The sequence below is a fragment of the Geotrypetes seraphini genome, chromosome 1 (assembly GCF_902459505.1).
Source record: "Geotrypetes seraphini chromosome 1, aGeoSer1.1, whole genome shotgun sequence".
NCBI lineage: Eukaryota > Metazoa > Chordata > Amphibia > Gymnophiona > Dermophiidae > Geotrypetes > Geotrypetes seraphini.
Window position 1 is genome coordinate 314,039,370 of NC_047084.1, and position 17,731 is coordinate 314,057,100.

At 41.3% G+C, this 17,731-nt stretch overlaps 1 protein-coding gene across 3 annotated transcripts in view; it reads left to right on the forward strand.

Annotated features, from left to right (window-relative positions):
- LEF1 (lymphoid enhancer binding factor 1) overlaps window positions 1–17,731 on the forward strand; it is a 254,533-nt gene that overhangs the window by 178,378 nt on the left and 58,424 nt on the right. For all 3 annotated transcript variants that reach the window (XM_033956318.1, XM_033956309.1, XM_033956325.1), the window contains exons 6-7: window positions 4,361–4,483; window positions 14,359–14,521. In XM_033956318.1, the coding sequence (XP_033812209.1) occupies window positions 4,361–4,483; window positions 14,359–14,521 (286 nt within the window). The remainder of the gene's footprint in view (window positions 1–4,360; window positions 4,484–14,358; window positions 14,522–17,731) is intronic.

The following is a 17,731-nucleotide window of genomic DNA, read 5'->3' on the forward strand; positions in this document are numbered from 1 at the left end:
TGTGGGGACTGTGATCTCAGTTTGAGTCATTTAGGGCTCCTTTTACGAAGGTGCGCTAGCATTTTTAACGCATGCACCGGATTAGCGCGTGCTATAGCATGCACTAGCTGAAAAACTACCGCCTGCTCAAGAGGAGGCAGTAGCGGCTAGCACGTGCGGCATTTTAGCGCGCACTATTCCGCGAATTAAGGCCCTAACATGCCTTCGTAAAAGGAGCCCTTAATGTTAAAAACAGTATAAAATATCAGATACCCATTCTGGGTTACCTTGGGATTTACAAATATTAATTTTCACATGATTCAGGTTAATGCAATGCTGTGACATGAACTCAGCGAAATCATTATCACCCTGATCCTAAAAGACCCTAAAGGACCAACGGACCAACCATCCAACTACAGACCCATTGCCTCCATACCGCTATAGGGCAAAATAATAGAAGGGCTAGTAGCCAAACTCCTCTCCAATTATCTAGAAGACCACAACATACTCCACCCCACGCAATCCGGTTTCAGAACCAACTTCAGCACAGAGACGCTACTAGGATCCCTCATGGACACTGCTAGACAACACCTCAGTACAGGGAAAAAAATGGTGCTCATGCAACTGGACCTGACCGCTGCATTCGACCTGGTGGACCATAACACCCTACTACAAATTTTGGACACAATAGGTATCACAGATAAAGTATACTCATGGTTCGAAAGATTCCTAAAATCCAGAACCTACAGAAAAAAATCAGATAAAGAAAAATCAGAAACTTGGTCAAACCCCTGCAGCATTCCCCAAGGATCGCCAGTATCTCCTGTTCTTTTCAACCTCTACACTGCCTCCCTCAGTGCCCACCTGAACAAACTAGGCCTATCTTCCTACAGTTATGCAGATGACATCACCATTCTCATACCTTTTGATCAACCAAAGCCCTCCATGACAGACGCACTACACCAAACACTTGAAACAGTAGTGACTTGGATGAAAGATCACAAACTGAAACTGAACCCAGACAAAACAAAATTTATCCTCCTCGAAAATAACAAAACCCCAACCATAACCAACATAGAAATCAACGCAATTAACCACCCCATACAACCCACCCTAAAACTACTAGGAATAACAATAGACAGATGCTGCACCATGCAACCGCAAATCAATAAAACAATACAGAAATCATTTGCAGTTATGAGAATCTTAAGACAAGTCAGAATATTCTTTGAGAAAACACAATTTCAGCTCATAGTATAATCACTAATACTAGGACTACTAGACTATTGCAACATCCTCTATCTCCCATGCCCTGCTACAATAACAAAACAACTACAAACAATTCAAAACACAGCTTTAAGACTCATCTACTCATTGAGGTAACACAACCACATCACAGAGGCATACCTCAACTCTCACTGGCTTCCAATTCCAGCAAGAATACTATTCAAATTCTACTGTCTACTATTTAAAACTTTAAACGGAGATAGCCCAACCTACTTGAACAACCGCCTCATCCAAACCACCTCAACCAGACATAGGAAAACTCACACCCCATTCACACACCTGCCAATAAAAGAAGTTAAACGGAAAAAACTATATGATGGCCTCCTAGCCACTCAAGCAGCAAAAATAAACAACCAAATCGCCAACCTTCTGACAACGACCCCAGATTACAAAACTTTCAGAAAAGAAATAAAGACTATACTTTTCAAAAAAAATCCCTGAAAAAGTCTTAACCTCTCAAGCTTCCTTCTTTCATCCCTCTAACCCCCCGAACCACCAAATCAACCTGCTCTACTCTTTTTTTCCCCAAAAAGGACCAGAAATCTTTTTGTAAAACACCCTCTTTAACTCTTTTGTAATCCGCCTTGAACCGCAAGGTAATGGCGGAATAGAAATCCCTAATGTAAACGAGGTTTAATTGTATATGTTTCTGTGAGTTTGAGTTTTCTACTGTAAATGTGCAGTCATGAGATTTCCATAGAATCTCAGTGCATGAATGGAACCTGCTCTGAGCTCTCTGGGGAGGGCGGGATATAAAACAAATTAAATAAATAAAATCTGATTGGCTGCACAAGTCTGAGGGGCCTGTTTCAACTGTGTGCTGGAAGTGATGGTTGGAGAAGAGAGGTTGTTGGGCTGTGAAGAAGCTTTTGATGAGGTTGTGTGTGTGTGTGAATGATGGAACTTGAAGTAAAAGAAATAATTCCTATAGAGTTTTATGGGAACAAGTTTTGAGTACACTGTTCCTTAACTGTGGCAAGAAATTTAAGGAAAAATTGATCATTTTGGGAAGGTTAATTCTTAGTGAGGAAATAAAAAAAGCAAGTAGGGTGCTGTAAAACATTAATTAAAGTTAAATTCAGTAATTTTAAATTATGAAGGGAGTTTGGTGAAAAGGAATTTCTTTATTTTAAAAGATCTCTGGTGAATAATATTTCTATTAAAGGTTGTGAAGAAGAATTCAGATGGTCCAGAGAAAAGAATATTTTTAAAGAAAGAAAGAAATTTTCTAAAGTTACTAAAGATTTTGAGAAAAAGAGAACATTTAGGGTTTTCTTTCTTTAGGAGGACTAGAATTTAAACTTTAAAGTTTAAGGGCTCCTGTTACAAAGCCGTGTAGGGCCTTAACGCACGGAATAGAGCGCGTTAACTTGCCGCACGCGCTAGCCGCTACTGCCTCCTTTTGAGCAGGCGGTAGATTTCCAGCTAGCGCGCGCGCTATAGCACGTGCTAATCCAGTGTGTGCGATAAAACCACTAGCGCAGCTTTGTAAAAGGAGCCCTAAGTGGCCAAAATGGGCTCCATTTAAAAATACACCCCTCCCACATGCACACATCTTTATCAAGCTGCTATAGAGGTTTCTAGCATGGGCCGGTGAAGTAAGTGCTCCAACGCTCATAGGAATTCTGTAACCGTCAGAGTATTTGCCTCACCGGCTCACTCTAAATACTTCTAGCACAGCTTGAGAAAAAGGACTCAAAATATTTTTGGAAAACATAACTTTCTCTGAACAACTCTACAGTCTGTGTGTGAGTGAATGGTAAGAGTGAGCTCCCGAGTGTGGCAGCCCTGAAACTGAAACACCACTGAAGATTTTAGTTAGTTCAAGGAAATAAAGTTTTAAATTAGAAAGGTTCATAGTTAAGGATAAAAGAAAATTACTGTCACATTTTTTAAATTATTTATTGAATTGTAATACATACTTTAACTTACCGTATGTGCACATTTTAAATTAATCTTTTAAATGTTTTTAAGCCACATTTTGAATTAGAATAAAATACCATAATTTACCACTTTCAGTGGTCATCTCTCCTTGATTTATTAGCAATTTAATAATAAAATCTTCAACATCATATATACACAAATTTTAACGTCAATCTCTTGTACCCCCCTTTTACAAAACCATAGTGCGGTTTGTAGCGATGGCCGTGGTAGCAACAACTCCGATGTACATAGAATTCCTATGAGCATCAGAGCTGTTACCACCACGGCCGCCACTAAAAACTGCACTACGGTTTTGTAAAAGGGGGGGTTAATGAGATTTAATTAACTCTAAAAATATATTTACCTCTCATCTTCTTTGAGAAGTTGAGACGAGATCTGTTTTTGTGTGAACTTCCTAGTTCCCTTGCAGAACAAACCTTGTTTGAGGTATTTATGCTTGGCCACTGGTGACATTAAAAGGTAGAATAGGGTGTGCTCTTGGAAACTCCGGGGTTTACATTATGAAATGTTCTCTGGTGCCAAGGTCCCACTGTGTGTGACTGAGGTGCTGTGGTTGTCAGAACTTGGTGATGGTGGCTGCTGTCTTGGGGCTGGGATGCACTTTGAAGCTGCTGTGGGATAGCTTTGGGCTCTGGAAAAGGCTATATCTGGAAAATGCTAAAGGTGGCCACTTCTTGGCTTTTTCCAGTCCGTGTGTGTCTTTTGGATTAATTCTGAAACTGAACTCTAGATCTTCTGCTCTGCAGCTGTTGTGCGTCTCTCTCCTCTTCTCTTAAGCTCCTGAGATTTGTTCATTTATTAGCAAAATCCCGTTTTATTCAGAGTCCAAGAAAAACAGACTTTGACTAAAACCCCCTGCGTTCTGCATAGACACGCATTCAAATTAGTTTGCGTGTACCTCATATCTAAACAATAGTAGCAAAAATCAATTTCCCTTGATATGGTGGGAGTGGAATTCAGACTTTTCTCAAGACACGTATAAAGGTGGTGGCAGAGCAATCCTGCACATTTTTTGTGGCTCATTATCTCTTTATTGACTGGTAATAAACCTTATAATCCTCTGCAATACATCAATCCACATTGCTTTTTTGTTTGTTTCTGCTATTATGACTAAAGAGGTTTTGTTTGTCCTTTTAAACTTTTTTTTTAGGTTTTCGCATCACATGGTTCCTGGTCCATCAGGACCTCACGCAACTGGAATCCCTCACCCCGCTATTGTTACGCCTCAGATAAAACAGGAGCATCCGCATAGTGACAGTGACCTAATACATATGTGAGTATCGCATACCACCTCTCGTTCAACAGCAGATCCAGAATTATAGCGATGAGAAAAAATGTTCTGGCTAGGTAGAGGAGACAAGAGCTTAGTAGCTACCTGGGTGAGTCACTTGATTTACATCATCAAAATGCCTGCCTCTTATCTAACAATAAATATGAAATAAACAAGGAATATTCAATCTCTAACCATAAAGTGATAAATGGAGAAGCCCTCAGATGCAGAACTTATCCACCATGTCCATACTCATTTGTTGTCCTTACTGGAGTGTGATTTAGTGTATCTTTCATCGGGCAATATCCGAAAGCGCTACTTATCTCACAGTTTTGTGCTATACCTTCCAGTTCAATAGTGCATCAAAACAACAATTCAAAAATGAAATGTACTTTTATCTTGTCAATAATACGTGATGCTCTGGACCCGGGGTGCCCACACTTTTTGGGCTTGCGAGTTACTTTTAAAATGACCAAGTCAAAAAGATCTACCAACAATAAAATTTTAAAAAACACAAAGCACACTGTACGCAGAGAAATTATCATTTATATTCCGGGGGGGTTTTCAAAGAGGTCAAGGCAGATGACTTTATGTAATGTCACCTCAGTAGCAACTATACAAAAATAGACAAATATACCCCCTCCCTTTTTTACTAAACCGTGATAGCGGTTTTTAGCGCAGGGAGCTGTACTGAATGTCCCACGCTGCTCTCGACACTCATAGGCTCCCTGCACTAAAAACTGCTATTGCGGTTTAGTAAAAGGGGGCCATAGTGCAAAATATAGACAGCAGATATAAAGTCTCAAAACGGACACATTTTCATCACTAAATTGAAAATAAAATCATTTTTCTTCCTTTGTTGTCTGGTGATTTCATGAGTCTCTGGTTGCACTTTCTTCTTCTGACTGTGCATCCAACATTTCTTCCCTTCTTTTAGCCTCCTGGATGCTTCCTCTCCTCCAGACCTCATTCCCTCCCCCAACTTTTTTTTTCCTCTCTCCCTGCCCCCTTCTTTCTTTCTGTCTCCCTGCCCCCTTTCTTTTTTTGTCTTTCTTTCTCCCTGCCCCCACCCCACCCTTTCTCCCTGCCCCCCAAGCCACCGCCCCAGCCTCCGCCATCGGGGATCAGGCCCCCAAGCCACCATCGCCGAGTTCTGAGCTCTCCCTGCTTCCCGACGCCATAAACAGGATAGCAGAAGCGCCGGGTCCACCAGCCTTCCCTCCCTCTCCCCCCCCCCCCCCCCCGACGTCAATTCTGACATCGGAGAGGAAGTTCCAGGCCGCCAGGCAGCGATTGGTTGGCCCATAACTTCCTCTCTGACGTCAGAATTGACGTTGGGGGGGAGGGGGAGGCTGCTGGGCCTGGTGCTTCTGTTGTCCTGTTTACGGCATTGGGAAGCAGGAAGAATGCGAAGGCAATGCGAGTCTATCACGGAGCCTGGGATGGGCTCCATGATTGACTCGCGTTGCCTTCGCGATCGACCTTTTGGGCACCCCTGCTCTGGACTCTTGAAACAATTCAGCTTGCTTGCAATATAAATCCTTAATCAAGCGCCCCCTGATGCTCTGCCTCTTATCTGAGCCTTTTTGCTGGCCTAAATTAAACCACTCTGATTCTACTACTACTATTACTACTATTAATTATTTCTATAGCGCTATCAGACGTACGCATTGCTGTACACAGTCACATAGAAGACAGTCCCTGCTCAAAGAGCTTACAGTCTAAACAGACAAGACAGACAAAAAGGATGTCATGAATACAGTTAAGGGGAACGGTTAATCTGCTGGCTGGGTTGGTGGGCAATGGGGAGTACAGGACAATCAAGCCATTGTGCCATCACTGATGAGGTTGACTCTTAGGCATTGGTGGAATGAGGCATTATGACATCACAATCTCAGCTCTGCTTCCCAAAGACTGAAACTCTTCACACTACTACTACTACTATGAATTATTTCTATAGTGCCACCAAACGCACGCAGCGCTGTACATAGTCACAAAGAAGACAGTCCCTGCTCGAAAGAGCTTACAATCTATACAGACAAGACAGACAAACAGGATGTCATGAATACATTTAAGGGGAACGGTTAATCTGCTGGCTGGGTTGGTGGGCAGTGGGGAATAGGGTTATGCTATAGGGACAGTCACTGAATATCACTGGTTATCTGTATAGTTGGGCAGAATGCCCATGCTCTGCAAATTCATGAATAAAGCACTTTTAGTGGCTACCGCTAAACATATAAATGCTTTTGAATATTGGCCCATAAATTTATTAGTTTATAAATTTGCAAGAAGAACATCGTGTCAAAAGCAAGAGCGCATGAAACAGATCCAGTCACATAATGAAAGACATGTCAGTCGTGGCTATCCCATAAATAGGTGCCTATAAGTACGAGCCAACTCACACATCATTTGCGCTGATAATTGGCAGCAACATGCAGTGGCGTAGTAATGGGGGGGGGTGTGCGTGGGGTTTTTACTGAGGGTGCAGCATGCCTCCTCTTCTCTGCCCCCTCCCCCCCTCCTCTCCTTGCCATGTTCCCTCACCCCTTGCCATCCCCCATACCCTTTTTTACTTTCCCAGCGCAAGGTTACTGTCCATGTTAGCATCGGCGGTCTCTTCTGAGGGCAAGGCACCCCCTCCTCCTCTTCTTGCCACGCACACGTACCTCTTGCCTTCCCCATGCCTTTTTTTTTTTACTTCCTCGGCATTAGATTGCTGTCGGCGTCGGCACTCTCCCCGATGTCACTTCCAGGACACATACCTAGGAAGTGACGTCAAATGGTGAGCTGCTACCGACGTGGGCATGCTGCTCGCACTGAAGACGTTAAAAAGATATGGAGAAAGGGAAGGGGGGTGTGCACACTGTAGGTTGGGTGGAGAATAAGGTGGAGGAGGGGTGCCACTAACCCAGGCACCTCTGATCCTTACTACCCCACTGGCAGCATGCATATAAGCAGTAGGTGCTATTCTGTGAGGTACACCTGGTGGAGCATGAGTATGCCACGAGTATGTCACCAAATAAAGCACACAACTTATAGAATGCTGTCAGTTGCATGCCTACACCAGCCATTGGCCTGGCAAAAGTGATCAACAATTGGTGTGCCAAAGTAATAATAATAATAATAATTTTATTCTTATATACCGCCATGCCCCTCGAGTTCTAGGCGGTTCACAACAATTACATTAGGATCCGCATTGACCTGCCGATTTACAAACAATGTATTGGATTTACAACATCTTCAGCCGAACAAGACTGAAGAAGCGGAAGTGGGAAGGAGAGAAGGAGGAAAGCGGTCAATAGAGGGGGGCAGGGCTGGGCGGGCCGATTTACCACAATTTATTGGATTTATAACAACTTTAGCCGAACTTGGCTGATGAAGAAGGAGGGGAGCAGGAAGACAGCGATCAATAAAGGGGAGGAAAGGGTCGAGTGTGTGGCCAGGTAATTCCGGAGAGTGGGCGTTACGGGGCTTGTTTGTTGAATAGATAAGTTTTGAGTGTTTTTCTGAAGTCGAGGTAAGTGGGAGCCTCGAGGATCATTTGGGCGATCCATGGGTTCATCTTGGCTGCTTGGAAGGCGAAGGTTTTGTCTAGGAATCTTTTAAGATGACAGAGCTTTAGCGAGGGGTAGGCGAACAGTTGGATTCTGCGGGATTTCTTGTTGGTGCAGTAAAGGTTAAAGAGGGGATTGATGTATCTTGGCGAGAGGCCGTTTACCGATTTGTAGCAGAAGCATGCGAATTTGAAGAGCACTCTGGATTCGAAAGGCAGCCAGTGAAGTTGGTGGTAGAAAGGGGTGATATGTTCCCATTTCTTTAGGCCATAGATGAGGCGAACGGCGGTGTTTTGGATCACTTTTAGTTTCCTGGTAGTTTTCTTCGTGGCGTTCAGGTAGATAATATTACAGTAGTCTAGAATGCTGAGAATGGCAGATTGCACTAGAAGGCGGAACGAGGAGTCATTGAAGTATTTTTTTATGGTGCGGAGTTTCCAGAGTACCGCGAAGCATTTCCTGATGCTGAGGTCAGTAATCCCACCTAAGTGCTTTTATAGACTGTTCTCCAAGTGCTCCCCATTATGGCACCAAATTCTAGAATTCCCAAGCTAGAGAATTTAACTGCAACAAAACAGCAATAATCATAAGAACCTGAGAGAGAATGTGATAGAAAATGAATGAATGAAATAAATAAATAAGAGCCAAGGTAGCTCAGAGCAATGATCCATCAAGCCCAGCATTCCTTCTCTGAGAGTAGCCATTCTGAGTGAAAAGCTAATAGGGAAGCCCACGCAATGAAGGTACTATGTAGTACATTTAGAACAAATTAAAGAAGATATTTCTTCACTCACTGTATGATAAGTTCTAGAATTCAACTGTTAGAGGATATAGTTAAAGCGGTGAGCATAGCAGGATTTAAAAAAAAGTTTGCACAAGTTCCTGGAAGAAAAGTTCATGAACCATTATTACGATGGACTTGGGAACAATCCACTGCTTATTCCTGGGATTCCAGTATGATTTACTTTTCAGCAGCTTTAATATGCACCGTGAGATGTCTAACAAAATGACTCCAGTTCTTTCCTTAGGAGCTGGGCTTGCATTTAAGGAGACCTGTCATTCTGCCTCTTTCTCTGACCTGGTTCCTAACTGGGGGCTGGAGAAACACACAGTCAAAAAACCTTATCAATTTGCCTTCAGTTTTTTGGGGCTTTTTACTGATTTTCAAGTGATTTTTTTTGTGTTGTTTTTCTCAGACATCTATTTTAATAACATTTTAAAAATGTGTATTAAAACATTTACTAGCTGCAAAATTGAATTAATGCATGTACAATTCATCTGTGTGCATTAAAACGTTTTAAGACATGCTAAAGAATGCGCATTTCTATTGGGACCAGCTGGTCTCCCTGCAGCAAGCACAGATTTTATGTTTGCAGAACCACACCATATTATAGCAGCACTAGCTCCATGTAGGGTTACCAGATTTTACCTCAGTAAAATCTGGATCCCTAGACCCACCCCCGGGTCTGCCCAGTTCCATCTATCCGCCCTCAGTACCACCCCAGTCCCGCCTCCCCCCCACTGCCTGTTCGTCAGGCAGAAAGGCATCCTCGTGCGACACGATGATGTCATGCGCATGCACATGGGCACGTGACATTACCGTTTTGGATCCGCGCATGCGGGGATGCCCCCTCCCAATGCAATTTCTGTTCAAAACCCGGACAAAGGGCCGGGTTTTGAAAAGCCGTCTGGACCCCCAGACATGTCCTTTAAAGGAGGACATGTCAAGTTCAAGTTTCAAGTTTTATTATAAATTTGATTGATTGCTTATTCAAAATTCTAAGCGATGTACACCAATAAAATTACAAAAATTTTAGGGGGGCAACAAAACAAACGAAGAACTAAACCTTGCAAAACATATTAAAGACTAACCTTACAAACATATTAAAACAAGAGGAAAGAATGAGAAAAGAAATACAAATTGTTGATAGTAGATAAGACAGTTATGGGAAAAAACAATAGGAAAGGAGAGAGCAATGTACTTCAGGGAAGTTGTAGAATGGAATTGGAATGAGACTCCTAGTCAAGCTTTCTAATTATCAAATGCATCCTTAAAAAGAAAGCTTTTTAATTTGCTCTTAATTTTATCCAAATTGAGTTCTTCCCTTAAATAAATAGGGAGGGAATTCCATGTTTGAGGGGCTGTGACAGAAAAGATGACTTGCCGCCGTGTGTTAATAATTTTAAGTGAGGGAATAACTAATAAATGTTGATCATTAGACCTCAGTAATCTAGTTGAGGTATAGGGAATCAGTAATTTATGAATAAAAGCCGGAGTTTTGTATAGCAAATATTTGAAAGTAAGCAGACTTAGTTTATACAGAGAAATCCAGACGTCTGGTAACCCTAGCTCCATGGATTCAAACAGCAGAATCCTTACCTATGAAAAGACAGCACTGCAAATATTACATCAGATGGAGAATCCACTATGAAAACAGAACAAGTCAGACTGCTATAGAACCCTACACAGAACACAGACTGACCCTTACCTAATATGGAATAAGGGACTTCAAATTAGAAACAGAAACATACAGACAAACAGTAATGGAAACCACTGAAGAAAGAAACACTGAAGAAAGAAACTGAGATGCATTTCCTCCTGAACTGATCAAAATGCAAAGCTATAAGAAATGGGGGTTGTCAAAGTTCATTAAATTCTCAAAATCATTTAAAATTCAAAATTCCCTTGTTGTACTTTTGTCTGCGTATTTTTTTTTGTTTAGATAGGTTGTTCCTAGTCTCTCCTCTTTTCCCACTTCAACTTGTCAGTGAGTGTTCTTTCAAGTTCCTTCCTAGGGTCGTTTCCTAGTCTCGGTATACTCTCTCTGTCTTTATCCTTTCATCAAGCCCAGCATCCTGTTTTCAACAGTGGCCAACCCAGGTCACAAGTACCTGGCAGAAACCCAAATAGTAGCAACATTCCAGAGCTGATATTGTGATGTCATAATGCCTCATTCCACCAATGCCTAAGAGCCAACCTCATCAGTGATGTCACAATGGCTTGATTGTTCTATGCATGACTTACATAAGACATAAGATTTGGCGTAGAGAATGGCACAGGGACACTTGGTCCCATCCCTTTGGTTAACTGCGAGAAACCAGCCCTGGATTATTCTTTAAGGAGAGAGGGAAGAATCAGAGTATGAATGGGCACAACCACTAATCCTCAAGCCTTGCATTGAAGAATGCTGGTGTAGAAAGACTGAAGTTGAGATAGACACTAAAGAATGACACGGGATAGTTTCCTGCAGTTATCCACAGGGATGGGGACAGTGACAAATTCTGTCACCTTGTCATTCTCTTATTTCTGAACCACAAAGTTGGTTCTTTAATTTTCAACTGCACAGTGCAGGAAGAAACTCAGACTTCCTGTGCTGCGTGGTGGTTTTGGTGTCGGTTGTGGCTAGAGCTCAGGGATGGGAGAGAGACAGAAGCAGCAGCAGCTAGAAGAGTACTGATTTCTGTTTGCAGGGGAGTGCCAGAACCCTGGCTCTGATCCTACAAATAGGGACAGAAATGTCCCTATATGAAGTTATATCAAAATAAAGTGAATGTAATTATAAATTATTCATCAAAAAATAGAAAATATATATAATAAAATATGTATTAGAGTGCTCAGTGTGAAATCTTATTCAAAACCAACAGGTTTAAGGAATAAAGATGTATTGTAACTACATCATTGCACTCACCTGCCTACCTGCCCTTCAATACTGGTTAAATCAAATCTGACTCAAAAGATATCAAGCAGTGTAAAAAGTACTTAGCTGGATCCTGAAGAAGATGAGATCAGATGATAAATACAAAGTCCAATGTTGTTACACTCATCTTCACAAGATGGAAATATAAGTATGTGTACTTGTAAGTTGTTGCAGGTGCTAACAATCATGCAACGAACTAATCCATATTGGTAACGCTGGCTTTGAAAAAAATATTATAAAAGTGAGTCCCCAAAACAAAAAAGTTGTTTTAACTGCTTCTACAAAGATCACCATATATCCAAAAACTCCAAAACTCCACAACGTGAAAAATTGAAATATCCAAAATCTCCTCAACACCGATCGTGTTTCACTATGAATTGCTTCATCAGGAGGAAACAATGTAAACTAAACAAAACGTATGAAAAAATGCAGTTAACAAACAAATAACATATATCAAAAAGAACGTGTAAACTCAAAAATAAAAATTACCCTCAGACCTCCTAATGGAGGAAGCACATCGCCAGAGAATCTCAGCAGAGATGACTGAAACAACGTAAAACGTAAAGACGTTTATAAGAACGTCAAATAATCACGTGATGAACGACGTGAAATTGGTAAATCAATATATGTAAAAGAGAACAAAAACTGGATAATTATCTATTGGTCCATTCTATTTCTTTGTTAAGACCATTAGGTGTTACTGTTTTCCAAGAATAAATTAAACGTTGTTCATGATATATTAGGGTATGAGAGATATCACCATGTCTGTTAAACTTGAATTGCCTGATTACACAAAACTTTAGATCATTTAATGAATGACCCACAGATTGCCAATGATCAGTTAAAGGGGCTTCTGATTTGTTGGTACGAATACTGCTCAAATGTTCTGCTATTCTTAATTTAATGGCCCTCTTAGTTTGACCAATATCTATCTTGTTGCATGGACAAAAAATTCCATAGACCACTTGAGCAGTATTACAATCAGAATAACCTCGTAAATAATATGGTTTATCCATATTAGCAACCACTATTTGGTCAATAGTTAAAGAATAACAACAATATTTGCACCTGCCACAACTTGTGTGACCTCTTGGAATATTATCATCTTGATCGATGGAATTACCATTGAAATATTCTCCTAGATTTTTATTTCTTTTGTGTGCAAAATATATGAAGTTAAAATATATGAAGCCCTATATGAAGTTAACCACATACGGTATATATTGTTAGCTTTTAACTTTGGGGTCCACCAACTGCATAATTTTGGACCAGCCATCATCTGAAGGAATCAGATGTTTTTCAGGGTTGGACTGAAAGTTAACCATACAGGGCTTATATTCACAGCTATCCAGTTTACTTTGGCCTAGATTCACTAACCTTCCCGATCCTGTCCAATCCTTGGCATGCCAACTGATCTACAATGCGTTCTCATGCAAATGGGAGCGATCATAGGCACGCCCCCCCCCCCCCCCCCACCGACCGCATGGATCACTGGAGAGCGATCCTGATAAATCCGCAGACCATCTTCTTTGCCTTTAGATGGTCTGCGCATGCTCTCCGCACAAGAAAAAGCCGGAAACTCCGCGAGCCCATGATTTTAACCCATGGGTTTAAAGCGGGGCTGCATTGAGGCATGTTCCGGAACTTAACAGAACATGCCGTAGTGCAGCCCCGCTTTAAACCCACGGGTTAAAACCACGGAGTCGGGGCGGCAAGAGCAGGAGAGTCGGGGCAGAAAGCAGGGTTTTTGCACAAGCGACTGGTCCTCAGCAGTCGCGTCTTCTTGATCGGCCAGCCCAGTCGATGTTCCTGAATTTTGTTTAGTGAATCGAGGCCCTTCCTACTTTGCATGCTGTTTCACCTCATTTGCATGTGCGGATCGGATCGGCGGTTGATCGGCCACGAGGTTAATGAATCAGGACGGAGGAAAATCGGGGCGGTACACAATCGCAAACACGATAGGTGGGCTTAGTAAATCAGCTTAAGTAGGAGCACTTAAATAGCTGTCCTAATATAACCAGATAAAGTATCCATTTAAGTTTAGGATGACGTATGCAGCAGTCTGACATAAGTGGATAAGTTGACTGAAAATCCACCTAAACATAACTAGGTAAGTTGTCTGGAGCATTTGGTAGAAAGTTGTGCAGGTAAATTCTAATTAGTGCCAATTATTGTTAATTGGTAATTATCAGCACTGATAGGCTTGTTAGACAATTAAGTTGGCTGTGCAAATCTGCAATGTGCATGGATTTGCGAGCACAACTTTGGTTGCACTATACAGAATCAGGTCCTCCGTGCATAAATTTTGTTAGTAAATCCAGCTCTAAGCTTGACCTTGAGATAATAGACGATGAAGTGACGAATCAGTAGAAGATGTAGGATTTGAATTCAGGTTTCTCTGCTTTTCAGCCCAATGCAATAAACATTAGACCACTCTTCCACTCCATCTCAGAAATTGTACTGAAACATATCAGCGAATAACATTGGCTGCCTTATATCAATCTGGGATTCCGGATGTTTTTACCTATGCTTTATCTTGTCATAAAGAGGCAGAAGGTTGGCATGTTGTATCCCTAAATATGTGTCTGAGGCTCAGCTAGTGCTGTTGTATCTCTTTCATCTTTAGGAAGCCTCAACATGAACAGCGGAAAGAACAAGAGCCAAAAAGACCTCACATTAAGAAGCCTCTGAATGCTTTCATGTTATACATGAAGGAAATGAGAGCGAATGTGGTAGCTGAGTGTACTCTAAAGGAAAGTGCGGCCATCAATCAGATACTGGGGAGAAGGGTAAGTGGAGCTTCAGGGCAGCATGTGAAATGAGGGGGTTCTTGTCTGCTACTTGGTATAACTGTTAGTAAGCATTGTAGAGTCTTGGTGAAATGAAAGGTCTGTACAAAAAGCTGGAAACCACCAGGTCCTGTTTGGCAACAAGCAGTCTACCACCAGGGCCTAAGACAGCCCAGTTAAATGATAGAGACATGATGGCAGATAAAGGCCAAATGGCCCATCCAGTTTGCCCATCCACAGCATCTACTATCTCCTCCTTTCCCTAAGAGATCTCATTGCTTGACCCATGCTTTCTTGAATTCAAATGCCTTCTTTGTCTCCATCACCTCTACTGGGAGACTATTCCACGCATCTACCAACCTTTCTATAAAAAAAGTATTTCCTTAGATTACTCTTGAGCCTACCACCTCTTAACTTCATCCCATGCCTTCTCACTTTGGAGTTTCCTTTCAATTGAAAGAGATTTTGTCTCATGCATATTTATGTCACATAGGTATTTAAACGTGTCTCTCATATCTCCCCCTCCTGCATTTCCTCCAAAGTAAACATATTGAGATCTTTGAGTCTGTGTCTGTATACCTTATGATGTAGGCCACCAACCAACGCCTTAGTATGTAGGCCATTATTATGTAGGCATTATTATGTAGGCCTTATTATGAAGGCCTTATTATGTAGGCCTTCCTCTGGACCGATTCCATCATGTTTATATCTTTTTGATGGTGTAGTCTCAGAATTGTACACAATATTCTAAATGATGTCTCATAAGAGTCTTAAATGGGGCATCAATACTTCCTTTTTTCTACTGGCCATTCTTCTCCATATGCTTCCAAACATCCTTCTAGCTTTTGCCATAACCTTTTCAATCTGTTTGGCTACCTTAAGATCATCACATACTATCACACCCAAGTCCAGCTCCTCTTTCGTGCACAAAAGTTCATCACCCCCTAAACCTTACTGTTCCCTTGGGTGTTTGCAGCCCAAATGCATGACCGTGACTTTCTTAGCATTAAATCTTAGCTGCCAAATTTCAGACCATTCCTCAAGCTTCACTAGGTCCTTCCTCATGTTATCCACACCATCAGGAGCGTCTATTGCAGATTTTGGTTTCATCAGATGGCCCTTCAACAATATCGTTTACTAAAATGTTAAAAAGAACAGGCCTAAGAACTGAACCTTGAGGCATACCACTGGTAACATCCCTTTCCTCAGAGTAATCTTCATTTACCACTACCCTTTGTCGCCTTCCACTCACTTTGGAGCCCATCCTGAGGGCACTCAATTTATTTATAAGACACCACATCTAGAACACTCCCTCTATCCAATTCTTTAGTCAAAGAAATTAAAGATATTTGTTTTGCTAGACTTGCCTCTAGTGAATCAATGTTGCCTTGGGTCCTGTAATCCATTCTAGAATCTTCACTATTCCCTTTTAAAAGAGTTTCCATTAATTTACTTACCACAAAATTCAGACTTATGGGCCTGTAGTTCCCTACTTCTTTCTTACTTCTACTTTTGTGGTGAGGGACCATGCCCACCCTTCTGCAGTCCTCTGGTACCACTCCCAACGCTAGAGAAGCATTGAAAAAGTTAGCCAGCAGATTCACCAGAACTTCCCTAAGTTCCTTCAGTGCCCTCAGATGTACACCATCCGGCCCTATCACTTTGTCAAGGTACAAGGACTTCCTCTAAAATTTACAAGTTCAGTTCAGGCCACTAGCATTTGTTTGTCTGTACATCTAGGAAGTCTTCTTGAGTTGCTCACAGTCCTTGATGTGCATTTGAAACTGATATAACCTCTATGTGGTACAAAATTAGATTTGCTATAAACATGAGACAAATCTATGGAAAATCCTAATTAAAAATCATTTATTAAGGTGTTAGCGACTGCTTGGAGATCCCCGACGGTTCTTTCTCGGGATTGGGTGGTGCAAAAGTTGAAGGATTGGCATGTGTTGTACAGTAACTGCTTTGATGAAACATAGAAAGGGGACTTTTGTGTATTTTTGGCGCCAATTTCTTATTTGGCAGCGTACAACTGCTGTATAGCTTGGCTTCACTGTGGGGAAGAGGATGGAAAGGAGTGGGGGTGGGTGGGTTCAAAGGGAGTTCTATTTGGGTTATGGTTTTTGAATGTATAACAAGGAGGGTGGACCAAAGGAACCATGGTTGCTCTCTCAATTGTGGCTATTTGGCATTTGATTGTGCTTTTGTCTGTACTTCAGGTTATGTTTTTGTTTTATATGAAATAAAGCTATTATTTGAAAAATCATTTTTTAAAATTAATTAAGCACTTATTACTCACCTCATCACTTACAGTTCAAGGTAGAGTACAAGAAACATTCACATCCTTTGACAATGAGTTCCAGAGCTTAACTATTCGTTGAGTGAAAAAAATATTTCCTCCGATTTAATGTGGGAAGTTTTTATTAAATATGTAATGATATAATAAATTTCTGTCAAAGACACAACACCCTTCTTGTGTGTTTCTAATAGGGAGTAAACTATCCTTTTTATGTTTATATATATTTTTATATATAGGAATGGTGACCTCAAGTGCTCATAGTTGTTTGACTGTAGAACTTGTCGTCAACACAACCAATTCATGAGCTATCATTTGTCCCATATAGAGTCCCATCAATTTTTAATTTCATTATTAATCTTTTTAAATTAATAAAAAAAATTCTAATTAATTATTTTTATTTCTTATAACTTATTTCCTTATCCTAAAGTGCGTGAGTGTGCAAATTAATAGCAGTAAAAGAACAGTTTATTTGCCTGGTACTTAGCTTTTAACTGTGGCAGGCTGTTGATAAGTATTGCTCATAGCAACTAGGGGCTCCTTTTACTAAGGTGCGCTAGCGTTTTTAGCACATGCACAAAATTACCGTGCGCTAAACCGCACGCTACGCTTCTAGAATAACGCTAGCTCAATGCTGGCATTAAGGTCTAGCGCACGCAGCAATTTAGCGCACGCTATTCCACGCATTAAGGCCCTAACGCACCTTAGTAAAAGGAGCCCTAGGCTGAAGAAAGCTATTGGTGATATCGTTAGTTGCTCTGCTCAACGGAGCGTCCCCGTTTCACTCCATCTAGGAGCTTCTTCAGGAGAAAATCTTATATCGCCTCTTTAGCCTTGCTAACCTTGTTGGTTCATACTAGCGACAACTCTACCCATGATTGCGATTTTAGCCCAACTGGCCATCAAGTTAT